Here is an 18015-nt window from a genome sequence, read left to right as displayed (position 1 = left end):
ATTCGAATTCGATTAGAGGCTAAACTTCACTATTCGCACACCCCTACTTGGAAACGAATTTTCGCCAATTAGGTATTCTTCTGACGTGTACGATCCTGCATCCTGGTTTCACATTTTGTTGTATATAAGGCTTTATTGCACTATCACAAAATTCAATGGCGCCTTAGTACAAATGTTTTTTTTTTTTTGCACACAGGGTACAAAGCATTAATTAGGGTCAGACATTCGCATTCGGAGAGAGGTTGTTTATTCAATGAGAGTTTGTGTTTTATGGTTTGCCGTGGCGACTAATCAATGTATAAGACTTTAATGATGCACCCCGGCATACTAATTTTATTAAATATTTGACTGCTTTGCTAGACGCCTACCGTAACATTGTGTTCGCGGGCGTTTCAGAAGTTTAAGCAAACCAAAGGATCGTACTGGTATTAACCGTAGTGATAGGAGTACTGAAGTGTTCTCACTGGGAGTTGAAATTCAGGGACTTCTTGACACAGAATCGCTGAATAGCTTTGCTCTCGTATACACGTGGTTAGCGTAGTACTCACACACGACTTAATGCGCACTTATGTTTCAGCGCCTCTTTCTTCAGAACTGTCGTGTAAACCAGAACATGTTTCTTTCTCAGATCAGTACATCAGTGCATTTTTATCGGGCATATTGGCAATTACATTCGATCAAATTTCTGAGCTCAGTAGGCTTTCTGGAAACTGAACTCCTCGATCTTGAGTGGCGAGGAGTTCACTGCTCGCGTACGTTTAGAACTGAGGAGTTGTTTGTCGGCTGACTTACTGCTGTTCGTGTCTTCGTTATTATCTGTCTCTTGGGGTTCTCTCTGGGAATCTGGAAGAAAATTTTCCGAAAAATGTGAACAAAAGATAGTAGTAACAGATCGCTATGACCAATATAAATATGAGGGTGAGGTGCCTAGTGCTTATACAAACAAAATTTCTAATAGCAAATATTCATTCCACAGGTACGATGCTATACGCTACCGAAGTGGACATGTTCAATCATGCCGTAGTCGTAGTTTCGATTCCGAGAAACCCACACCTCAAGCCTCCCTCAATGAATACCGAAATACAAAAACGCAGTTGTTACCACATTTTTGTTCAAAATGGTCATTGGCAACTAACACAAATAAAATCATATTTCAGAATTAGAACTTTACTACAAAGCATAATTCAGCGCCTCTCCTGAAACACAGGGTGATGGTCCCGTAACGCAATTTCTGTCATTTGTTGCTCCTTTAACTGAGGGCATAGGTCGGCAAAAATGTGGAGCTCACTCACTCACTCATGAAATATATTTTGCCTTTAGGACTCACTCGGACTCATGCATACTCAAAAAAACATTGCTCAATCTAACTCACTCAGACTCAGACTCACGAATCAATCTGAGTCTGAGTGAGTCGACCCATGTGTGAGTTCGCCGACCTATGACTGAGGGAGAGTGTGCTCCGATTAGCGGTTAAATCACTGAACGAGACATAGAGCTCGCTATTGGCCAATTACCGATGTTGAAAACGTCAGGGCCTGAAGGAATTTCAGGAGCGCTTTATGAAACCCTGAAGCCCTAACTGCTCAGTATTCCTCGAGATTTTTACTTAGAGTTTTAACACGGGAACACCTCGTCAATTCTTTACACCAAGCCACACTCTGTTAATTTCAAGATACTGTGATAGAGAAAAACTTAGTCATATCGACAGCTACAGACAGATTAAATCGTGTATCGTTTTCTATGCAATTTTTACAATAGTTCTATCGAAAATTGGAGGATGCTTGAGCTTCGGTTTCAAGAGTCGAGCGCGATAGGGTAATAGGACCGTGTTCGTATCGCCTTCCCCATCGCTATCCTGCCTTCGCTTCTTGGCAGACACCTAAACCGTGCCGCAATGAAAGCCAAAGTGCGGACGCCCTCCGGTTCTTATATCCATGGACGCGGCACGAAGAAACACGGCGGGGCGGTGCCGTTTAAAGAGCGCCCGTGGGCCCTTTGCGCCATCTCGCAGGTGATAGTCAAGCCTCTGCCACGCTGAAGCACCTCCGAGATGTGCGTACCACGAACGGTAAATGGTGTACATAAATAGCTCGCCGTTAGTATGCTAGAGGACGTATGCGTGGTGATCGAGCAGCTATACGCATCGCGCCATGGAGTGATGGGGTCGCAAGTTCGAATCCGCGGTTCCAGTCGAACCGAAAGTTTTTAAGTATTTCGCTATTTGCATCTACCTCGAATTTGTGTTCATGGACAACGCTGATTTTTCGCTCACAACCAGTGACGCCGACACCGACATTTTTGCGACACGAGCTCTGTAACGCTTTCGCATTAAAAAACTACAATTTTCAATGTCTATACTTTTCGGTGCCCACCAGAGTTGCGACGGAGAAGTCGCTCAATACAAACAAATACTCACATTGCCCTAACAGTACTGGATAAATTTTCCCGCTTCGCATGAACTGATTTTTCTTGAACATCATAACGTTCGATCCTCTATACTAAAATACGTAATAATATGGTACAATGATTGTTCGGCCCGTTTGATGGGCATTGGTACGGCTCGTGCAAATGGTGGGGTTGATCCACTCCTTTTTTTATCGTTTATTCAGAACCACTGTGCTTTAGCGTGATTATCTCTTGCAATGTTCGGGGTTTCAATGTTTATGGGATATAAATAAACGTATTACCTTATCCAGATTACATAATTTTTTTGTACTAACTATTCTAGTATCAATATAGTAACCCCCATATTTGGGGAATTATGTACTTTTTATGATGTAGGAAATAAACTTTGCTAAAATTTAGGCACTGTGGTTGGTCTCGTAGAAAATTAAACCAATGTATTTCGAGGGTATTGTATATATCAGGAGCGCAGTACTAGCAAGAACTTACATCCAGCCTAAAGTGTTATGACCATAGTTTTGTTCCTCATGGCATATCAATCATTGGTACAGCTAAAGCGTTAAATCTACTAATACGAGTGAAAATATTCTACGTGCCGAATATAATCACTTGTTCCATGGTTTATATTCGGAAGTTTTACCGAGCACATGCTACCTTTATTTGCAAATGTTCAGCCACTGATGCGGGACATTATTTTAATGCCATAGGCTGTAGCGTTAAAGAGCCCGTTTCGTGGAAATTACGGTATAGTTGGCGTTGTCCATGAGCCAAAAATTCTGAGCGATGTAAAGAATAAAAATATGGGGTTCGATTCGAAACTGAACCCAGGTTTTTGTGTGGCAGTCATGTGCTCTACGACCGAGCCACGCCAGTGCTTAAATCTGCTCCGAAAAAAAAAAAAACTACACCGGCGTCTGTTCGGCGAAGAGTCTTGCTAACAGACGTAGTACTGCGTCAAGGTAGCGTAAAATCGAACAATGGCTCACTCAATGTAAATTGCGAAACAAGGAGGTGATTTGGCTTGGCATCAAATTTTCGCAAATGTCGGAATTTTCCTGATGTGTACAATCCCCTATGTCGGCTTGACATCTTATACTATATAATGTTTCTGCTCTGCTAACACAAATTCAATGACGCCATAATAGAAAGTTTTTTTTTTCTTTTTGTATCGCTGCTACAACATATACATTAGGTTCGCAGTGGGGCTCTACAAGAGGGTCTCTTCACGCGACAAAGTTTATTCTTCTTTGTTCATACGACCACGCGAGTACATTGCTTTATTTTGATGTATTCGGGTTTCGCCCACAAAAAATGTTAGCAACGCTCGGCACAGATCGCGCCGCAATGTTTGGGAAGCCTCGCGATTGTTTCAGATGATTCTTTTCAGATTACACACATGCCGCGAATAGTCAAGTTTATTCAAGTGCTTACGCGAGCACCAGTGATAACGCTGGAAAGTTCTCTGACAGATGTATAAAAGGCGACGCGTATCATCGAAGGAAGGAAGGCAAATAACTTTATTGCGTCCTGCAGAACGCGACTGGGTCGATGATCAGATTTCTCGATGACCGCCGTTTCTTCTCGCCGTTATCAGTGTAGACCGTTAATTGCTTGTACCTTCACTTTTCATTTCCCGGTGCACAAGTTCGCCCCTATAAAGAGTTTCGCAATTCCCAGTCTTGCTGCAGCCTTCTTCACGGTCACAACCACGTGACAATGTTCTGGAAGCGTGGGTCTATGAATCGTCATTTCATGTGGTATGGTTTGCCGTGGCGCTTAATAAACGGCTTTATTATATGCCTTTAATGATGCACCGCGTCATACCAATTTCTCCGAAAGCTTGGGTATTTGGCTATTTCTGATCGCAGCATTGTGTTTATGGCTATTTCCGTACTGAGTTTAGCCGCCGCGATAGGAGTGCTGAAGTGCTCTCACAGATAATTGAAAGTAAGAAAATATTGACTCAGGGATGCTGAATAGTTTTGCTCTGCTATACGCATGCTCAAGGTTGTACTGATACAGGACTTAATCGCAGTCATGTTTGAGCGCCTCTTCTTTCTCGTAAACCGTCGTGTAAAGCGGAGCCTATTTCTTTTTGTAATCACTGCATTGTTATCGCGCAGATTAGTAATTACATTAAATGAAATTTCCGACCTCATTAGGCAATCTGGAAAGACAATCTTTGATTGTGAGTGACGAGGAGTGAACAGCTCGCGTGTGCTTAGCACTGAGGAGTTGTTTGTAGGCTGACTTACCGTTGTTAGGATGTTGCTTACTGCTACCGTCATCGGATTTGTTGGAATCTGTAAGGGTTTTTTTACAGAAAATTAGAACAAAATACGTTGGTAAAAATCTTCATAACCTATATGAATTCTAGCCTGAGGTGGCTAGTCCTTATACAGATTATATTGCTAATGCCAACTATGCACTCCAGATGTATGACGCAATAAGCTACAGAGGAGACCGTCTACGATCATATGCAATAATCGTCCTTTGCATTTTGAGGAGAGCGCACGTCGAGCCTTACTCGATGAATACCGCAACACAACATTTGGTTTTGTACCAAATTTTTATTGGCAAGAGTCATTGGTAATTAATAGAAAAGTAGTCATATGTCAGAATTTGAAGATTACTACAAAGCATAGTTCAGCGCCTCGGGATTTTAATTATTTGTTCAACAGTTCATGTCGATTTCACATCTTCTCCAATATAGGGCTTTTATTCCACTAACACGAAATTCAACGAAACCTTTATAGAAAGCTTTTTTTTTCTTTGCACCGCGGGCACGACGAATTTATTAGGTTTAGATATGTTAACATTCTGTAAGCGTGAGTTTATACAATGTGATTTTATGCTTTGTGGCTTACTCTGGTGCCTAATAAACGTATATGCCTTTAGTGATGCACCGCGGCGCGTTATATTATTTGATGGCGTGGGTCGTTTGCTAGATTGTGATAGTAACATTGTGTTCATGGGCGATTTCAATTGCGTACGCAACCTAAGGGATCATAGTGGGTATGGCCGTAGTGTGAGTGCTAAGTGTTCTCATTGATAGCTGAAAATGCGGGATTTCTTGACACAGAAACGCTGTATGGTTTTTCTCTCGTATATTCATGCTCAAGGTAGTACCATAGTCTCTCAATACTTTTTACTGGTCACGAAATGTCTCCGTCACTTTATGAGAAAGCTTCTTGTGCTGCCAACTTACTTTGACCGTTGCACGGCGCCATCGATGCTAAAAAGGCGCTCGTCGAGGCCAGCGAGACGACGGCGTGGTGTGTTGGCTCTGTTGGCGTCGTGTTTTATCGCGAGAGCGCGATGATGTCTGTGCCTGTTACCGTCTTCGAACGCGACGAATAGTTAGCGGCAGCTTGACAAATGATGCCGAATACATATGCTGTGTGCCATACTGTCGCTCCCACTACAGAGGAACCGTCGAAAAAGTGTCGTTGTTCGTGTTGTTCACAGACCCCGAAAGCCGAGAGAATTAGGAAACGGACGTGTCAGGAAAAAAGGTACATTCTCGTTTAGCTCACCGAATGTTCGCGTATGCGAAATACATTTCGATAAGAAGGACGTTATTCGTGAAGACGAGTGCGTTGTACAAGGCACCGTTGTTAGATTGCCGAGTGAAAGAGCTAAGCTGAGGGCCAACGCAATTCCTCGATTGTATGAAGGCCTCCCGGCTTATTAGTCGAAGAAGTAGTCGGCACCTTAGCAGTTGCCACAGAGGCAGCCGGTCAAGCGTCCCCGGGAGTCATCAGATAATTCCAGCGGGGAAAATTCGGCACAGATGATGCGCGCGCACGGCTCCGACGAATCGGATGCAGTAAATGACGGTAAATACTGCAGTTTTACACGGCGTGCTTCTTTGTGCATGTCCTCGAAAATCTATCTGCGTTCAACTTGAGCCTTACCCAGGCACGTAGTCAGAGCGGGGGGAAGGGGGGAGGCTGCCCCCTTCCCCCCCGCGAAATTTCGATGACATATGGTTTTTTATCGAAAATAAATAATGAAAATAGGCGTTTTTCTCAAATAATCAAGTCTTTCAGGAAGTGCCCTCCCCTCCACCCCCGGAAAAATTTCTGGCTACGGGCCTGGCCTTACCATATATCTTTAATACTTTGATAGTTGTTTGTGCTGCTATAAGTTCTTAGCTGTTTCGGATGTATTTTGTGAGCATGTAATAATGCATATTTATTTATATTTGTGCACTTGTATGTGTGCCTTCTTCAGTTTCAGTTTCGAAAATAAAACGCTTACAGCCTGCGATGGATTGTTTGTTATGAAAACAAAATATTTGAAGCCTACTGGTTTTTGTTAAGATGCTAAAAGGTTTCAGTCGTTCCTAGATCAATCAGCCGCACAAGACGCTGGTTTGACTTTCGTCCAAGTGAAAGGAGCTGTTGTATAGCATGACTGGGAATACACATTATAAACAATCGCTTGGCACTTTGCGGCATGCGAGGGCCCTTAGACATTAAACAGTGTTTGCTAAATCGACGTGCGGCCCCGCGCTGCACACCGATTTCACCACGATCGAAAGGAATGGAACACTGCCGCAACCGAACAGACAGTTATGGCCGCTTCACGCAGGTACGAGTGCGCTGCCTGCAAGCGATGGGAGACCAGGTTATGAAACCCCACTGAAATATGTCCGTGAAGCCAGCAGCGCGAGTCTCCGCCGCGGAAACCTCGTAACGCACGAAAAACATGCTGTTTAAGCGGCTGCGATGAAAGCCTTCTTGTCTGTAGTGGCGCTCCTGGCGGGACGTTCTGTCCCTATACCAAACTTGGCCCGAAGTCTCGTGACCAGTAAAAAGTATTGAGGGACTATGGTAGTACTCACAGACGACTTAATCGCATTTACGTCTCAGCACCTCTTGTTTATCGTGAACACCGGAACATGTTTCTTTCTCAAATCATTGCATTGTTATCGCGTAGATTGGTAATAACATTCGATCAAATTTCCGACCTCAGTAGGCACTCTGTAATCTCAACTCTTCGATTGTTAGTGACGAGGAGCTTACTGCACACCCGCGCTTAGCACTGAAGAGATGTTGGTCGGCTGATATACCTTGGTCTGACTGTTGGCTGCCTGTTTCTCGGCTATCGCTCTGGGAATCTGCAAAGAAATGTTATAGAAAATTATACAAAAGGAGGTTAATAAAAATCATCATAGGCTTGAATTTGTGTGAGCCGCCTAGTTCTTATACAAAAGAAACCGCTAATGCCAAACATGCACTCTTGAGGTACGATGTAATACGCTATACAGAAGCCTGTTTTCGGTCGTTCAAGGTCGTAATTTTTTTCCTGAGGAACCTACACGTCAAGCCTCACTCAACGAATACCACAACACAAAAAGTGGTTTTGTACCAGATTTTTATTGGCAAGAATCATTGGTAATTATTAGAAAAGAAATCATATGTCAGAATTCGAAGATTTCTACAAAACGATGTTCAGCGCCTCTCCTGAAAAACAGAATTATCTTGTAACGGAATTTATGCCCTTTGTGACCCCTTTGGCTGAGTAAGTGTGTGCTCCTATTAGTGGTTTAATCACTGAACAAGAGATAGAACTCGCCATTGACGAATTAACAATGTCGAAAAGGCCAATACCTGACGCAATTTCAGGCGATATTTAAAAAACCTTGAAATCCTTGCTGTGCTCAGTACTACTAGAAAGTTTACTCAGTGTTTTAACCTGGATAGCCCTCTTCAATAATATACAAAAATCCGCGATGTGTTAGTTCCAAAATACTCTGACGCAGAAAAACTTCGTCATATTGACATCCAGAGACAGATTACATTTTGTATCAGTGACAATAAATTTTTTTTGGAAAAGGGCTATCAAACAGACTATAATTTTCAGTATCTATACTTAGTTATTGGCGCCCACCAGACTTGCGGTCCGAGAAGTTCAACCATTTCTGATGCACGAATGAACTACGCTAAATGTGAGACTGTGAGAATGTGAGACCGTGGTTTGGCCCACGGAACATTAAACTTTTAAAGTACGAGGGTGCATTGCTCCCCATAATGTCTCATCTTTAGTAGAGGTAAAGCGTGAATTCTATATTTGACAACAAAGGTATTCTACGTCTTGAAAATACTCATTTATTCCACGGTCGCAAATTTAAACAAATATTTGGTACCTTTATTTCATAGCACATATTTGGTTACTGAGGCGTGACAATATTTTAACGTGATCATGTTAAAGAACCCGTTTGGTAGAAATTCCGGCGTCGGCGGCGTTGTCCACGAGGAAAAAATCCTTATGGATGCAAATAATTAAATTGGGGGTCTGAGTCGGAGTCTCACCCAGGCATTCTGCGTGGCAGTGAGGTGTCCTACAACTGAGCGACGCCAGCGTTTGAAACTGGTTCGGCAAAAATACTACAGGCGTCATGATGGGCGAGGAGCCTCATTAACAGATGTAATATTGCGGGGCAGAAGCGTAATATCGTAACAGGCGTCAGTCCATGAAAATTTCGAAACGAGTGCGTGGCCTAAAAACCCACCATTTATAACGCACTCACCCATAATTAATCATTATCAGCCGTACCATCACAAAGTGCACACCTGCATAGGCGTGCGTAGACCGCAGTAACTTCAGCAGTGCCATCGTCACTTTCTTATGTGGAGCTCCAAGGTTTCGGCCTTCTGTGATTGACTACTCGGGAAGTGGCTGGTCATGGAGGCATGCTAACGCTGTTGAGAGCTGTTGTCTCTGGGTACTTTAGAAACGACAATAAGAAAGGACTTGTGCAATGGTTTCCTCGCTGCCACAGTGATCACAGGCAGCAATGCCTGCCTTTCCGATTCAGTAAGGAAAGCTATTCGTGAAGAACACGGCAGAGAACGGTTGTTTCGGATCGGAATAGCACGGATGGAGTTTGAAGTGATGGATCCAGACGGAGAGGATGGTTATGTAGAAAACCGGGTCTATTCCATATCGGATGTGTGACATCGCGCAGGAGGGAACTAATCTTTGCTGCTGCGTTGCTGCTTGATAGTGGAATGGCTTCTTGCACGGTGTTTTCATGAGCATTCCTAGCCGCATTGTCGGCATGCTCGTTGCGGTTGGTGCCACAGTGACCTGAAAGCCACTGAATAGTTAGGTCATGGCCTTTTTTCATTTAGTTGCTGATGCGTGTGTCTTACTTCTAATGCTACTTGGTCTTGTGGCCCACGATTTTATTGCTGATGGCAGAGCCCGCAGGGCTAGCTTAGAGTCTGTAAATATGCTGCATTTTAGTGGTGGTTTTGGTTGAATCCTTGGAAACGCGCTGCGGAGTGCCGCAAGCTCCACGGTAGTCGACGAAGTCCTGTGAGACGTCTTAAATTGATAGCTTTCCGTTTTTGCTGGGAAGATCACTGCTTTCTTTTTATCCTCCAGCCACTGTTGAGCCATCAGTGTAAAGTTGTATATGTTCCTTGTACTCCTTGTGCAGCATGAGCAGAGACAGCTGTTCTAATGCTGGTGACGAAAGCTGGTGAAACCGACGGAGGGAGTCTGTGGAGCGGAAGCGCTATGCACGTTGCTCCTTTCAGCACTGCTGCCGCACTTCATCATGTGTCCTGCGTTGATCTGCAAAGTGAAACACCCAGGACATTTCAAGAAACCTTAACTCTGAGCTATATTTCAGGAAGTTGCTTCGACGTTTGCTCTGCAAATAGACTGGCAGAACAATGCAGCAGTTCAGTGGCTTTTAAAGCTGATGCAAAAAGCGCAATCAAGAAACGTTTTTAGATTGGGAGGTGAGTTAATATGGGCTTGATGCAAAGGTGTGTGCAGGGCAAAATAAAGGAGGAAGAAATAATGGCAAGGAATAGCGCTGACTTGGTATTTAATAAATTAGCTTCGCGTATTTTGTCTCATTTTGTGCTGTCACAATTCAGCGTTGAATAAAAGTTACTGTGCTGGGAAATTTCTTCCAAGTGCCTCGAATACACTTTTCTTAGGCAGTCGCACTCATATTTCAAGCAATATTGCGTGGCTGTGGTATGTCATACTCTGTTCTCTGTTTGCTATATATATGTTCACTGGAAGTAATAAGTTTTAGCTTATTTCACGTTAGGGAAACAGTGCGAAATGTTTTTCGCTATTTTATCTCACATTTTGCCTGAATATTGTCACGTGGTCGTGACGTCGACGAAGACAGCAGTCGGCATTTTCAAGATGAAACTGTTTATTTGGCCGAACTTGTGGCCGGGAAACGGAAAGTTAATTTACAATAATGCACACGGTATGCACTGATAGCGGCAAACAGCGTCAACCGTCGATCAACTGACAAGCGGTCAAGCGCGTCGGCTTTTATACAGGTGCTATAGAACTTTCCAGCGATATCGCTGGTGGCGGCGTTATCTCTAGACAAAGCTGGAACATTCGCGTGCGGCGCGCAATCTTAACAAAACGATCTACTACAATCGCGAAGCTTCTCGAACACTGCTTCGCGGACAGCGTCGAGCATTGATAACCGTCCTTGATGGTCAAACCCGAATACATCAAAATGAAACAAGAAGTGGGCGCGGCATTGCCCCCATCTGAAAAAGCATCGTCCCGATGCTTGTGAAAGAAGAAAGAAGAGAAAGAAAACAAGTGCATACATAAATGAATTACAATTTTTTAAATTCACAAATCCTACTGCCGCACGAGTCGTGGCCGATCTCCCGTGGTGGGTTGTGCCATTCCTCTAGGAACAACCAACCAACCAACTACAATAACAAAGGAAAAAGTAGAGTCCCCAGGTTTGCTAACGCGCAAAAAATGGCTTAAGGCGCACGACATGGACGACTTCAGGTCGTGCGCGGCGTCGCTGGGAGTTCGTAATGCCGTCCGGGATGACCTCGTAGTGAAGAGCGCCGAGACGTCGAAGAACCTTGTATGGCCCGAAGCATCGCCGACGGAGCTTTTCGCTAAGCCCACGTCGGCGTATCGGCGTCCAGACCCAAACACGGTCGCCGGGCTGGTACTCCACGAAGCGTCGTCGAAGATTGTAGCGACGGCTGTCGGTATACTGCTGGGTCTTGATGCGCCGGCGGGTGAGCTGTCGAGCTTCTTCGGCACGGTGTAAGTAAGCGGCCCCGTCGAGGTTTTCTTCGTCGGTGACGTTCGGTAGCATGGCGTCGAGCGTCGTCGCCGGGCTCCTTCCGTAGACCAACTTGTACGGCGTCATCTGCGTTGTTTCTTGGACGGCCGTGTTGTAAGCGAAGGTCACGTACGGAAGGACGGCGTCCCACGTCTTGTGGTCAACGTCGACGTACATGGCCAGCATGTCGGCGATGGTCTTATTTAGACGTTCGGTGAGGCCATTCGTCTGCGGGTGGTAGGCGGTGGTGCGACGGTGGCTCGTCTCGCTGTATTTGGAGATCGCCTGAGTTAGGTCCGCAGTAAAGGCGGTGCCTCTGTCTGTGATGAGGACCTCTGGGGCGCCATGACGCAAGACGATGTTCTTGACGAAGAACTTGGCTACCTCGGCGGCACTGTCTTTGGGCAAGGCCTTTGTCTCGGCGTAGCGGGTGAGGTAGTCAGTTGCTACGACGATCCATTTGTTTACTGAAAAACCAAGAAGACGCGTACCATCAAGGAAGCATGTACCAACTAGCCCAACAAAAAGTTCTATTAAGATCCATTTGTTGCCGGAAGTCGATGTCGGGAACGGCCACAGTAGGTCCATTCCGATTTGCTGGAACGACCGGTGAGTTGGTTCGATTGGCTGCAGAAGTCCCGCTGGCCTAGTCGGCGGTGTCTTCCGTCGCTGGCAATTTCGGCAAGTCTTAACGTAGTGGGCGACATCGGTAGCAAGGTGTGGCCAGTAGTATTTTTCCTGTATTCTGGCGAGCGTGCGGGAAACACCGAGGTGTCCAGCCATCGGGTCGTCGTGTAGGGCCTGGAGGACTTCTGGCCGGAATGATGAGGGCACGACGAGAAGGTAGTCGGTTCGAAGTGGCGAGAAGTTCTTCTTCAGGAGAACGCCTCGCTTGAATACCTTCGGAACAACGGTGGTCTCGCATTCGAGGTACTCCATAAGGCCCCCCAGTTCCGCGTCGGCTCGTTGCCTTTCGACGAAGTCGTCGGCACTTATAGTTCCGAGGAAGCAGTCATCGTCGTCGTCTTGCGGGGCGCGTCGACGGGGGCACGAGACAGGCAGTCGGCGTCAGTGTTTTCGTCCTGACTTGTACACGATGGTAATGTCGAATTCCTGAAGCCTCAGACTCCATCGTGCGAGACGACCTGAAGGGTCCTTCAAGTTAGCTAGCCAACATAAGGCGTGATGGTCTCTGACAACTTTGAAGGGCCTGCCATAGAGGTAGGGGCGAAACTTTGACGTAGCCCAGAGGATGGCAAGAGAGAGAGATAAACATTTTAATGAAGCTGGAGATGTTTGCCTGGCTGTTCGCCTGACATGCTACTCCAGGTGCTGGGTGACGATTATGATATATACAGTGATAACCACACAACACATACAGTCACACAAGTTTACAAATGGCAAGGCATTCCTTTTCTCTTGTGGAATAGTTGGCTTCTGCCTTGGATAGTGACCGACTAGCATAACTGATAACCCTTTCAAGGCCGTCAGTCTTTTGCACAAGGACGGCACCGAGCCCTACACTGCTTGCGTCGGTGTGTATTTCCGTATCGGCGCAATCGTCGAAATGCGCAAGTATGGTTGGCGTCTGCAGGCGTCGTTTAAGTTCTTGAAAGGCTTGCACTTGCGCCGTTTCCCACCTGAATTCCACGTTAGTCTTCGTGAGAAGCGTCAGTGGTTCGGCGAGCCGTGAAAAGTTTTTGACGAAGCGTCTGTAATAGGCGCATAAGCCGAAAAATCGGCGCACGGCCTTCTTATCGGTGGGTGGCGCGAAGTTGGCGATGGCAGCTGTTTTCCGCGGGTCTGGGCGCTCGAACACTGCTTCACGGACAGCGTCAAGCGTTGATGACCGTCCTTGCTGGTCAAACCCGAATACATCAAAATAAAACAAGAAGTGGGCGTGGCAATAATAATGAGCACTAACAGACAATAATGCCAAGGAAAGTATAGAGGATGTTATTAGTAGTAAATGTAAGGTAAATGTGAAGAAAGAAAAGTGGACGGAAAGATAACTTACAGCGGGCAGGGACTGAACCTGCGACCTTCGAATAACGCGTTCGATGCTCTACCAACTGAGCTACCACGGCGGCCATCCCCCCGTCCACTTTATAGGGTATATATGTACATTTAAACGTGGGAGCGTCAGTCAGCGCCGCCAGTAGCCATGAGGGCGAGTGTGAAACACTCTTTTTCTGCCTGTTGGCGTCACGTAGCACGTGAACTTATTACGCGCTGGCAGCTGACCAATAATCCCTCGCATACCACCTGAAAGCATGAAGTCTGCTAGAACGAGACCCTCGCTATGAATGAAGGAAAGAAGTGTTAATTTCAAGAAAAGGACAGAAGTGTTCAATGAAGGAAAGAAGTGTTAATACCCTATAAAGTGGACGGGGGGATGGCCGCCGCGGTAGCTCAGTTGGTAGAACATCGAACGCGTTATTCGAAGGTCGCAGGTTCGGTCCCTGCCCGCGGTAAGTTATATTTTCGTCCGCTTTTCTTTCTTCACATTTACCTTACATTTACTAATAACATCCTCTATACTTTCCTTGGCATTATTGTCTGTTAGTGCTGATTAATATTGTGTATAACAAAGAAAAACGAGCCCTTACATATAACACTTCTTTCCTTCATTTTGCCTGAATGTAATTATTAAACCTGAAGGGACGAAGTAAGACTCAAATGTATTAGTCAAGGGGGAACACCTCTACATCCGTTAGCTGTGATGCTCAAGGAAACCGGAAAAATATTCCTGCGTTTACTTCTTCCACGAAAAGCGATTTGGGTTCAAAGTTGCTTCTCGGCGAGGGCTGGCTCGAAATTTTTCATTTGCAGGTGTCTTCAATCAACTAGGCGCCCTATCGGCGCCTCCGCGGTGGTGGCCCGGGAAACCAGAACCCATCATACCGTTTTCGGAGTGCGCGAGAGGACGCGCCATGTGCGTTTGAATCTAATAATAATAATATCTGGGGTTTAACGTCCCAAAACCACGATATGATTATGAGAGACGCCGTAGTGGAGGGCTCCGGAAATTTCGACCACCTGGGGTTCTTTAACGTGCACCTAAATCTAAGTACACGGGGCTCAAACATTTTCGCCTCCATCGAAAATGCAGCCGCCGCGGCCGGGATTCGATCCCGCGACCTTCGGGTCCGCAGTCGAGCGCCAAAACCGGAAAAATATTCCTGCGTTTACTTCTTCCACGAAAAGCGATTTGGGTTCAAAGTTGCTTCTCGGCGAGGGCTGGCTCGAAATTTTTCATTTGCAGGTGTCTTCAATCAACTAGGCGCCCTATCGGCGCCTCCGCGGTGGTGGCCCGGGAAACCAGAACCCATCATACCGTTTTCGGAGTGCGCGAGAGGACGCGCCATGTGCGTTTGAATCTAATAATAATAATATCTGGGGTTTAACGTCCCAAAACCACGATATGATTATGAGAGACGCCGTAGTGGAGGGCTCCGGAAATTTCGACCACCTGGGGTTCTTTAACGTGCACCTAAATCTAAGTACACGGGGCTCAAACATTTTCGCCTCCATCGAAAATGCAGCCGCCGCGGCCGGGATTCGATCCCGCGACCTTCGGGTCCGCAGTCGAGCGCCATAACCACTAGAACACCGTGGCGGGGCTGTGCGTTTGAATCTAGCGGTTGTGCTTGTGGCACTGTTTTCTATTACGTTATACGTTGTGATCTCAGCCTTACGCTTCCAAGGAGTATAAATTGAAGTGTTATTTCGAATTGGCAACGCCAAGAGCTTGAGGGCGCTGTGAGCGCTGGATGGTGACGGACGCACGCCGCACCGGCTCCGCAGATTTCCTTCAATTTCTGCGGGCCACCACCACCATACCCCTCAAATCCGGGCTTATCGTCACCACCAAGTTCTACGCTTCACCTAGACACCACCCTCGTCCAGGTGGGCCCAGCTTCTGGAACTTGAAGGACATTTTTCACTCCCGGCTGCAAGGCCGCCTCGCTGGGGGAGCCCGTCGGGGCGGCTCCCGGCCCTGCGATGGCGGCTGCCAACGTGGTTACGGGCTATGACCCTGCCTCAACGCAAGTACTGTCGATGGAGATTCCATCCCCCGAACAAGCTATGCCCTCAGAGGCTATGCCCTCAGAAGACGAATATCTCGAGGATATGGTGAGAATATGGAAACGCAAGCAAGCGCAATCCGAGTCTGCGTCCCAGCAACAGCGAGGCGCCGCAGCTGGTTGCCATCCCCCAGTTGCGCAAGGAGCGCCGGCGTGCCGACCCACCGGTGGTGCGCCCACCTCTGCTTCATCCTCGCTGCCGGCGAGGCAACACAAGTGGCGTCCGCGTCAGACGCCCCGCCTCTCTCGAGATGACTACATCGTGGTCGTGAAACCTCGCGTTCCCTGCGAGCTACGCACATGTGTCCCGGCCGATCGCGCGGGCGACGCGATCCGGAACTACCTGGGCGATCGATCCACCACGCTAGTTCAAGTGTGGCCAATCTGGGAGCAAAATATCTTGGTCTGCAGCACTACCATGCTGCCTATGGCTCAAAAACTCCTCGGGGACTTCCAGCTGCAAGTGGGGGTCAACAGCTGCCCGTCCGAGGCCACGCCAAGGCATCAGGGGATACGTGCAGGGGTGTGATCACCATCAACCCTGCTGAAACCCCGGAGAAAATCAAATCGGAACTGTACTGGCCTCGAGGAACCATCCTCGCGGTCCGAAAACTCGGAGAGTCCGCGGCGGCGGTGGTGACTTTCGAAGGCACGAAGTTGCCCCGCTTCCTCTTCTACCACTGCGTGGCGACGTATATCCGCCCTTACAAGAAAACCGTCCCGGCTTGCACTAGGTGCGGCACCATCGGCCATCGACCGCCAGAGTGCCCTCACCCCACTCCAACGCAATGTGCCAAGTGTGGGATCCCCGCCCCCGAGGGCCTCACTGACCACGATTGCCACCTCAAGTGCCTCCTCTGCCACGGCGCCCACGAGACTGGGACCAGTGGCTGCGCGGCCAAATATCGAAAGACCAAGCCACCCTCGACATCTCGAGGGCCCACTTCATCTTCCGAAGGCACCCGCATGCATCAGACAGGTGCATCGCAACCGGCCAACACCCAGGCATTCCCACCGCTCGTCGCACCGGCGGCGGTACCTCAGGTGAGCAGTTGGGCAGGGGTTGCTGCTTCCCAGCCTCTTTCACCCCCCGCTGTCGATGCTCCCTCCCCCGAGCTTGCGACCCTTCGCCAGCAAGTTGCGGAACTTCAAAAGCAAAATGCACTCCTAACTAAACAACTCTCACTCTTAACTAAACAACTTGCACCCCAACAACAGCGCACTGCCAAGCCACCCGGTACTGCCGCCCCTGTCCAGGCAGCTACGCCGGCTACCTCAAAGCCTAGCCCTCGCGCTACGTACACTCCGAAGAACCCCCCAGCTCCAGTGGCTGACGAACCTACTCCGGCAGCTCCGGCAGTTTCTGGGGCACCTCAGGCTCCCTTGCCCACTAACCCAACTCAGCCCAGCGAGGACCGCGTCCCGCGCATAGAGGAACGCCTTACGCGCGTCGAAGCCTCGATCAATCACCTCATTACTAACTTCTCTGTCCAACGCATAGTAGTAGAGGTCACTCAAGCTATTCAAGCTTGGGCGACCACTCAGTTTCAACCGAAAGCATCGCGTTCCCGCTCTTCTTCGGTGAACAGTGCGGGTTCAGCTCCTCGACGTCGTCGTAAAGTGGCTACCACCACCTTGCCGCCAGACAATCCGGCCTCCGTACCCCTACCTGCCTCTCAAGGCTCTGAGCGGGACATGGAGGACCAAATCTAAAACCTAGGATATTCACGATGGCTACCAACCGTACATCCCTTTCAAATTTGCCTTCGAAATTTGAGATCATACAGTGGAACCCTAGAGGATTCGGGAACAGGCGAAAGCGCTCGCACCTTTCTCTCTTCCTCCACTCCCTTGGCTCTCAGCCGGCCGTCTTGGCACTCCAAGAATCTGGCGCGACTCCAACCCTTTCTGGATACTGCTCCTATATGGGAGGCACTACCGCATGCCTCCTAGTGCATAAGGCGTACACGGCGATACAGATCGACCTCGATCTGGATCTCCCATATGACTACTGTATGATATCAGTGCTGCCTCAACAGAGAGGCCAACCATCAATACATATCTTAAACGTGTACTGTCCCCCTCGTCTTGCGGGGGCCTCGTTTGCACATCTGTTTCATCGGGCGCTGCGTACGGCGGCCCGTCAACCCCTGGTGATTGTTGGGGACTTCAACGCCCCCAGCCCTCACTGGGGTTACCACTATGAGAAGGCCCGGGGCAGAGAGCTCAAGGAGCTTATCTCCTCGCTTAGCCTCACGCTGCTTACCGATCCGGCACAGCCCACGCGTTCCGGCAATTCGGTCACACGTGACACATGTCCCGACCTCTCCCTCACTCGTAACATCCGCGATGCTACATGGGAAAATTTGGGCGAGACTTTGGGCAGCGACCATTTTATGATCCGCATTTGCTTCACGCCGCGGCAGAAAATGC

The 18015-nt window shown here is 47.9% G+C and overlaps 1 protein-coding gene across 15 annotated transcripts in view; it reads right to left on the bottom strand.

Annotated features, from left to right (window-relative positions):
* LOC119390073 (clumping factor A) overlaps positions 1–18015 on the bottom strand; it is a 136648-nt gene that overhangs the window by 106743 nt on the left and 11890 nt on the right. For 14 of the 15 annotated variants that reach the window (XM_037657611.2, XM_037657610.2, XM_049414633.1 and 11 more), the window contains 3 exons: positions 7481–7528; positions 4659–4706; positions 793–843 (listed from right to left, as the gene is read on the bottom strand). The exons of the other annotated variant lie outside the window; for it this stretch is intronic. In XM_037657611.2, the coding sequence (XP_037513539.1) occupies positions 793–843; positions 4659–4706; positions 7481–7528 (147 nt within the window). The remainder of the gene's footprint in view (positions 1–792; positions 844–4658; positions 4707–7480; positions 7529–18015) is intronic. 15 annotated transcript variants of the gene reach the window in all.

The sequence above is a fragment of the Rhipicephalus sanguineus genome, chromosome 4 (assembly GCF_013339695.2).
Source record: "Rhipicephalus sanguineus isolate Rsan-2018 chromosome 4, BIME_Rsan_1.4, whole genome shotgun sequence".
Taxonomy (NCBI): domain Eukaryota; kingdom Metazoa; phylum Arthropoda; class Arachnida; order Ixodida; family Ixodidae; genus Rhipicephalus; species Rhipicephalus sanguineus.
This window is presented reverse-complemented; position numbering and strand designations above follow the sequence as displayed.